Genomic DNA, 9,225 nt, shown 5'->3' on the forward strand with positions numbered 1-9,225 from the left:
TTTGGCAGACACAACTGACAGCTCATTAACTGTCCTTTTACACGTTTGTAATGTAAACATTGGCTGTATGTGAGGCCAGGGATGCTCGGGAGGTTTTTCTGTCACCATACTTTCTTGCTACCGGTGGAGAAAGTTTGTGTGTGATCACGTGACTGACCGGCTTCATTTGATTGGTCACTCATACTCGGGTGACGAGACGTTAGTCAGTTTTCTCACTGAATTATTTACAAAACTAAAGTAACGGTAGCGCGCGGCGCAAATCCGATTGTAACGGAGTAAAAGTCACGTTTTTCTCAGCACATATTTACTCAAGTAAAAGTCGAAGTCTTTCATATTAAAACTACTTTTTAAATTAAAAAAGTACATTTCAAAAAAGTACATTTTTGTCCAAAAAGATACTTGAGTAAATGTAACGGAGTAAATGTAACGGAGTAAATGTAATGCGTTCCTACCCACCTCTGCTTTGAACATAATAATATGGACATCATACCTACTAGATGAAGTGTTTCTTCAGTGGTCTTTGGTGGGAAAGGGGTCGAGGTGATTAGAAAATTGGAGCATCTAATTTTGCTCCCACTCCAACCTTGCTCCAATCCCACAACTGTACCATATGCAAACTGATTATAATGCCACTGTCATGGGACAGTTTGATGCTAGAATATGTTATATATTGTTTTAATGTTCATACACACACTGACGCCTCCTGGGCTTCAAGGAAACTGATTTATTTACTGAACACAGTCTAAACAGTTCTACATCCTGACATCTTTCCCTTAATTCATTCAGATTAAGAAATCTGTGATCTTCCTGGACTCTGGAATCGGCAGTTAAAAATTACATTGTGATCTTCAGAAACTTGAGCACAAGGAGGAGGTCCTTGTGTGTTGAATGTGCAGCACAACTTAGGCTACGTGCTAAGATACATACAGTATATTTGGAAGGAGGCATTTGGGGAAAAGGCTTGGGGGGAGGTCACAGAATTGAAAGGGAGGTGCAGACTCCTTTGTTGGCGAAAATCTTTGAAGGGTTTGGTTATGTTATGCTTAGAAATGTGAAAATGTTTGTGGGTATTTTTGTGCCACTAAACAATGCTTGATGTTAGCTGTGATGTGCATGCACTAATGTGTGTGTGTGTGTGTGTGTGTGTGTGTGTGTGTGTGTGTGTGTGTGTGTGTGTGTGTGTGTGTGTGTGTGTGTGTGTGTGCATGTGCGTGTCTGTAATGATGTGACTGACCGCTCTGGATATCAGCACAGTGCTGTGATGCTGAGAGGTGAAGACAGCTCCTTGTTTTGATGTTGCCATCTATGCTCTGCTTTAACACACACACACACACACACACACACACACACCCACGGTTGCGCCCTGATAAAACAAGCTACAGCTACTCACTCATGGCACACACTATCACGCAACTTTGAGCAGGCTCTCTAGCTTAATTTTCTCCTTTCCCTTATACACACACGAGCTCAAAGGCATAGCACGAGGCAGTCTGCCACTTCTTAAGATTACAATGTATGGCTTATTCATTAATCAGTACGCTGTGTATATAGGCTACTGACCGTACACACAATCGTCCGTCGTGTCCTCTCCCTGGCCGTGCCCAGGGTCCGATCTGTTCACTATGTCTGCTTTCAACTAAAATCAAATTGCAAGTTAGTAATTCAACCTCCTGGGGTTTTTTCCCCAGGCGCACGGAGATTAGCAGGCCGCGTGCGCTTCTATGAACGCTCCGGCTCGAGGCGCTTGTTGTTCTGTCCTCGTGCGGAGGGAGGGGCTAGACGATGGAACAAGAGCAGCGATGCGAGCGGCCGCGCGCGCGCTGTTGTACCGTCATGGTTCCGGTCAAGGACGTGGCAGCCTTTGCTTTGAGGTTGGACTCAGCAATAGATAGTCCCTCAAAGTCCTTATTGTGTACCAGTTCTCTCTGTCCTAGCAACCTCTAGTGTCTTCTCAGTGTCCAGTCTCAAGCGCGAAGAAATGTCTTAACAACCAACCGGGAAGTAAAGTTGGCTGTAACATTTGGGTGTAGAATATGGGTGCCAGCCTCAGTCTATAATCTTTTAATTGCTAGATGAGATCTGAAAAAGGTCTTGTGATTTGAACCGACTGCAGAGGGACACAGTTTTGTATTTCCACAGTGAGTTTTTCTTTGCCTCTGTCGCCCTTGGCTTGCTCACTGGGGGCCTGGACTCGGACACTTGTAAAGCTGCTTTGTGACAACTGTTGTAAAAAGCGCTATATAAATAAAATTTGATTCATTGATTGATATGAGAATGCTAATTACCAGTCATGGATGATTAAAGTAAAATTAAAAACAAATTAGAATATAATTTTTAAATAAATATAAACGCAATATACAGATACACATGGAAATTTACCTAACAGAAGTTTGTATCAAAAACGTGTAATCTGTACAATAGCCTATAATATTTAACTGAGTCACCTCTACTGCAACAGCCAACAATGAATTATGTACTTTAAAGTATTGTAGTCAGCCTATTATTATTGCTTTGCTGGGTATTACTATTATTACAACACTTGAATTATTCTCTATTGAGGAACAAGAGGCCATTTCTAACAGAACTGCATGTATGTTTTTTTTTCCTTCTAATTAAACATTTAGGTGTTTGCTAGCCATGTCTGGTGCCTAGAGCCAGTTTGCTTAAACTCACTTCTCAAGGGACACTGTCTTAGATCCCGACGTCACTGAAGGCTTGAATCAGCTGGAGACAAGCTAATACATCGTGACATGATTATCGGCATTATGCAATGGTGCATAAGGCAGGGGACAGGAAGAAAGACAACGTGTGTGTGTGTGTGTGTGTGTGTGTGTGTGTGTGTGTGTGTGTGTGTGTGTGTGTGTGTGTGTGTGGAGAAAGAGAGAGAGAGCTATTGCCCCATTTCTCAAGTTTAATATAGACTGCCCGAATTTTAACAGATGGTTCTAGAAGTTCATGTTTTCCTCTCGTTTTATTCATAAAATAAACATTTTAGAAAAGTAATAATGATTTTAAAACCTAAAACCAAACCACTCAGCTGAGAAATTAATAATTTTTTTAAGTGAAAAAATTTATGAAAAATGAGAGGGCAAAAAGCCACATGTAGTAGCCAATTCCACTGTGGTAATCATCATCATCATCATCATCATCATCTTTTAGCAGCATTTCCTGATGAGGGATGTGATAGCTGTGATAGAATGCTGAGAAGCTCAGCCCAGAATTTTCTATTCCCAGTGACAGATTCCGGCCCCTCCTTCACAACACCCAAATGCTCCCAGACAAGCTGTGAGATAAAATCCCTCAGGAGGGTCTTGGGTCTGCCTCTGTGCCCCTTTAAAATTGAACACCTGAACCACCTGTAGTGGTGTTCCACAGGTACCTGGAACACCTGTAGTGGTGTTCCACAGGTACCTGGAACACCTGTAGTGGTGTTCCACAGCTACCTGGAACACCTGTAGTGGTATTCCGAGACACTTTTCTGAGGGGCCCAAACCGCCTCGACAGGCTCGTCTCGTCTGTGTGTAAATCCCACGTGACGTATGTCAGTCTCACGTGGCGTATGTCAGTCTCACGTGAAGTATGTCAGTCTCACGTGACGTATGTCAGTCTCACGTGAAGTATGTCAGTCTCACGTGACGTATGTCAGTCTCACGTGAAGTATGTCAGTCTCACGTGACGTATGTCAGTCTCACGCGAAGTATGTGTGTGCCGAATGCAGAAAGAACACTGTGGTAACTCTTCTCCCGGTTCCACACTATCTGCAAATCCTGAACACATTGTCCCGACTTTTCTGCCCCCGTTTCTCTACCAAGCACCCGCCCGTGCCACCCGCCCACGCAGGAGCAGACTGGAGAACTGATTCCTCAACAGAGCCGTGCTGTCATCCCGTTGGCGGATGATGTACACAGAGGATGTAGAGGCAAGCTGGTCCCAGACATTCCCTACTGCTGGAGACAGCCTGGCCATCAGCACCCCCCCCCCCCCCCCCCACCCTCAACTTATTTCCCCAATTCAATTCCATCAATTTCTAAAGCGACAGGCATTCTCCCAAAACAGCTTTACAGAAGCCAAAGACCAGACTCCTAACAGGCATGTCAGCGACCACAAAGGCACGGAATGAATCCTTGAGGTGGCACAGGTACGCAACCTTGAGAGGAGCAGACTCAAAGGGGGAATCCAATCGTCTTTCCTTCACACTCTCCCCCTTTTGATCTACATGTGTGGAAATCTCAGGCTGTAATACTGCGCGAACACAACACACAGAAGCCACATGATTCGTTTGTGTCCTTCCATCTTCCTCTTTCATTCATCTTCTCAATCTCCGATGTTCATCAGCCGGAAAACCAAACCCCATTTCAAAACACTGAACAATTAAGCCACACTGAAATGATTCCTGTGATTCCTTTGGTGTAGCCTTTGTCATTTTTCCTCTCTCTCCTTCTCCCCTTGTTTCTCTCCCTCCCTTTCCTTCTCTCTTCCTCCCTCCCTCCCTTCCTCCCTTCCTCTCTGCTCTCACTCTCTCCCTCTCCTCCCTTTCCCCTCCCACTCCCACCCTGCCTTCTCTGAGTCATGTCAGGAGAAAGAGTGTAGGACCATCATCATCATCATCATCATCACCATCATCTTCCCTCTCCATCTCTCTCTCTCTCCTCCTCCACAGACACACACATACACACTCCTCTCCTCGCCCTCTAAGCACACGCCTTGCACATCTCTCCTGTCTTTATCCCACTTCTCTCTCTCTCTCTCTCACACACACATACTCGTACACTCGCACTTTCGAGGACCGTTCAGCCGGCGTCCCTCCGTCCCGTGCCTCCACGCTCGCACTGACGAGGGGAGGGAGCAGTTCGCCTCTCTCCCTTGCCGCTCATCATTCCGGCACGTGGCGAAAGCTCGGTGCTGGCGGCCCAGCCTCTCTCCCGGTTCAGCCCGGGACGGAAGACGCTGCTGGGGGCTGCCACCGCCGTCATGCTGCTCCTGGTCCTCGTGGTCCTCATCCCCATCCTGGTCAGTTCCGTCAGCACCGGCGCCGACGACTCCGGCCACTACGAGATGCTGGGCACCTGCCGCATGGTCTGCGATCCCTACCTGGACAAAGGCACGGGTACGGGTACAGGTGTGGGTACAAGCACAGGTGCGGGCACGGGCACAGAGGCAACGCATATGCAAGCAGAGGCTCTGAGCGACCACAGTGCGGGGCCCCCATTACCCACACACACGCACGGGCCGCAGGGCCGGCCCGGGAAACCCGGGAGACCTGGGCCGCCCGGACCCCCTGGACCGCCCGGAGAGCCAGGACCCCCAGGGCCCATGGGACCGCCTGGAGAAAAGGCAGAACTGGAACAGACGGGAATCTTCGCACTGGGAGGGAGAGCCGTGACGGGGAAGAACGGAGCCACCTACGGGACGGTTCCTCGCGTGGCGTTCTACACCGGCCTGCGCAACCCACAGGAGGGCTACGAGATCCTGAGGTTTGATGATGTGGTGACCAACATCGGCAACAATTACGACAGCTCGTCTGGAAAGTTCGTGTGTAAGACTCCCGGGACGTACTTCTTCACCTACAACGTCCTGATGAGGGGTGGGGATGGGACCAGCATGTGGGCGGATCTTCTAAAAAACGGACAGGTAAGAGCTGTTTATTAAGTGAACCTTCCTCGGGCTGTTACAGAGAGACTGTAGTAATGTGGAGACTGAGAATACATACTCTTAAAAATACACACACTCATTCAGGTGAGGTGAACAAACCTCATAGCATAGAAAGCTGAAATGACATGTCCTGTTGAGTGGTAAAAGGCAAAAGGTTTTTTTTTACCTTTAAAACCCACTTTTAATAAACCTAGAGGAGCACCTAATATAAAATAAATTGTTTCAGCTATACTGACACAGAAGAACAGTCCTGTGATATATGATAGGCTGACAGGCAGACAAACTTACAGAGTGACTATGAAGAAAAGAGTCATATAAAGTCTTATTAGATCTGTCTGGACAGAGGTTATTGTGTTTGCTCTTTCTGTAATGAAATGATCGAGTTTGGGAACTTGGACATATTTTGCTGTCTTCACAGTAAAGCAGTCAAGGACAGTAAAAACAAATTAATCTTTTGGCAGAGAAATGACAGCAGAGAAATGTCAGTGCTTATTTTGTGAGGTACTACGACGATCTTTGAGGTTTCACTGAATCGAAAGCATTTGGTGCAGCACAATCCAAGAACAGCATGTTTGCTTATGTGTGTGTGTGTGTGTGTGTGTGTGTGTGTTTGTGAGAATATGCATATTATGTCATCCTGAATCAGTAGTTTTCTCAAACATATATTCTCTCTAACACACACACACACACACACACACACACACACACACATACACACACACACACACACAGCCACAGAAACAGCAAGGTTAGGGTCTTTACACATGAACATAGACACGTGTGCATTTAAAAACAAAACCTACCTGTAATTCAAACCTTGAGGCAAATTCTAATCAATTCCATAGACCAGTGCACAAGTCCCTAATCTAAATCTAACCATAACCCTGACCATGAACAAGACACAAAACCACCACTGCCACTTGTATTGGCAGTTGTTTGTGCAATATTACTCATATTGCTTTTGTGAACACATGTGGTCCTCACAAATACAAAGACACACACACACACACACACACACACACACACACACACAGTTGCCGCTGAGATACCACAGATGGCATTGTCAATGCCAAAAGCATTTTCAGGATCTTGGCACACAATAGAAAAAGAAATTTTAGTAAACAGTTACTTAAAATCCTTCTAATGAAACATTTCACTAAATGTATGTCTAATATATATATATATATATATATATATATATATATATATATATATATATATATATATATATATATATATATATATATATTATATTGTGCTCATGTAGTGGGAATATATGGGCGATCCGAAAAGGAAAATGGTGGTGGAATAGCCCTAAAATAAATCTGAATTAAAAGAAAATGAAGTCTTATTTATTTCTTTATTTATTGTATCTTATGTTTGACCTTTCCTGAAGAAGTCATAAGAGTTATTGGAGAAAAAGAGCATTGGGGCATTTCTTTCAACAGAATATCCTCTTTGTTTTTATATAACAGCAACAAACAGTTACATCGATCAGAACAGGTATGAAGGCTACAGAGGTTCACCGATCTCAGACTACACAAGATTCTAGTCGATGTTATGTATTAATGTATTATTATGAATGAAAATAGGTTGAAGATTGAAAAATCAAAACTTAAAAATGAAAAAACGATATATGAAAATATTTGACTGTAACGTGTGATGAGTCATGAATTGAATATAGTTTTAGATTTTATCTCATAATAAACTAGACAATATGTATCCCGACACACATATTACTAGAGATACTTTATGCATCTGTGCCAATTTCGACCCTACACACATATATGTCAAAATATATACAAATGCAGCAGATCACTGATAAACAATCTGACACATTGTGTTTGCATGTGTTTCATGTGGATGTTGCTTTAATACTTTAGGCACTAATCTATACTGATCTTCTTCAACACATTTATGGGGATGCACATTTCTCTCTCTCTCTCTCTCTCTCTCACACACACACACACACACACACACACACACACACACACACACACACACACACACACACACACACACACACACACACACACACACACACACACACAGTCAGTGCTGCTTGACTCAGCGCTGTGTCTGCCTAGAGGGACAGTTTGCCCTCATCTTCCTCATGTATCTTGGGTTCCTAACCTTCCTCTCCATCATCCAAAGAAATGTTGAAAATCTCCCTATGTAGTCCATTCAGCATTCTGGCCATCACATGAAGCACAAAACTGTTCCTCAGTTCAGTTTTGCACCCCCCCCCCCCCTTGTCTCTGTAGGTGAGGGCCAGTGCTATAGCCCAAGACCAGGACCAGAGCTACGACTACGCCTCCAACACTGTGATCCTGCATCTGGACCCTGGAGACGAGATCTTCATCAAGCTGGATGGGGGCAAAGCCCATGGTGGGAACAGCAACAAGTACAGCACCTTCTCCGGCTTCATCCTCTACTCTGATTAGGGAAGGGTCAAGGGTCAAAGGACGGAGAGGACAAGGGAATCAGAAGGGCAGGGTTCGTGATCCCAAACCAGAGGTTAAGTCCATTGTCCTCCATAATGACTAAGACAGGTGGGACTTCACTGATCTGAGTAAAGAAAGAGTTAAATTAGGACTAATCTTATTTGAACCAATGACATATTATTAATGAGCCAATGAGACGTATTAATAAGAAGACGGAATGCTTTTTTCCTTACCCAAACTGATGTATTGTCAATGTTTAAGCTACGTTACAGTGTTGTGTCTGTAAAGACATCTTTAGACAGGCAGTCTCATGAGGTTGCTTGATTGACTCACTGATGATTTGTTTGCTTGTACACAGTCAAATATCTTCAATATTTTAAATCTACGCAGCCTGTTTTGTTTTTTTTTCCATTTTTAAATGTTCATTCACTCCGAGCTGTTCCAAATTACAGGCCAGAAAAGCAGACACGACTAAACGATCTCGAGTATCCAGCACTGCTGCTGAAGAGATCAGTAGATCTGCTCTCCGCTACTCTCCTGCTCTCTCTGGGAGTTTCAGTTTAGCTGTGGGAGTGAAACCCTGAACTTTCTGAACAGCTACCAGACAAGAACCAAGCCATGCTGGAATTAGCCATTTAATAAATATGTAGTCTTTGTGTATTTTGTCATGTCTTAGAATCTTCAATGCTATATGTCATGTGTAATAATTGACCTCATGAGAAATTATAACCAATTATGGCATTGGTATGTCCACCCAGTTGTTTTGTTGGGAAAAACTACCCTGGTCCTGACTTTCAATCCAGAGAGTATGAATATTTCTCTCCAATTGTAAAAATAATGTGGAAATATTTGCTAGCACTGTCCTAAAAATATCTTACTATGTTACATATCTTGCATACCAAAAGTATGGATTTGGTCAGGGCACAGGGGTTTTCTGTGGAACAGCACGAATTTGGGCTGAGATCTGGAGGGACTGAAGCACCTTTCGGGCATTTCAGAATCAGCCCTAAAGGACGCTGCAGAAACAGGAAGCCAAAAGATGCAGCAACTTCCGCCCAGAGTTTGGACGGTATCAGTAGATTGCTGTATGAAACTGGATGTATTTGCTGTATGTGAAATGCAGATTACA

The 9,225-nt window shown here is 44.2% G+C and overlaps 1 protein-coding gene across 1 annotated transcript; it reads left to right on the top strand.

Annotated features, from left to right (window-relative positions):
- Positions 1 to 4,460: 4,460 nt before the first annotated feature.
- c1ql1l (complement component 1, q subcomponent-like 1-like) lies at positions 4,461 to 9,225 on the top strand. The gene is made up of 2 exons (XM_076970352.1): positions 4,461 to 5,631; positions 7,917 to 9,225. The coding sequence occupies exons 1-2, from the start codon at positions 4,972 to 4,974 to the stop codon at positions 8,094 to 8,096; spliced, it is 840 nt and encodes a 279-aa protein (XP_076826467.1). The 5' UTR covers positions 4,461 to 4,971; the 3' UTR covers positions 8,097 to 9,225.

The sequence above is a fragment of the Brachyhypopomus gauderio genome, chromosome 13, assembly GCF_052324685.1.
Source record: "Brachyhypopomus gauderio isolate BG-103 chromosome 13, BGAUD_0.2, whole genome shotgun sequence".
NCBI classification, from domain to species: domain Eukaryota; kingdom Metazoa; phylum Chordata; class Actinopteri; order Gymnotiformes; family Hypopomidae; genus Brachyhypopomus; species Brachyhypopomus gauderio.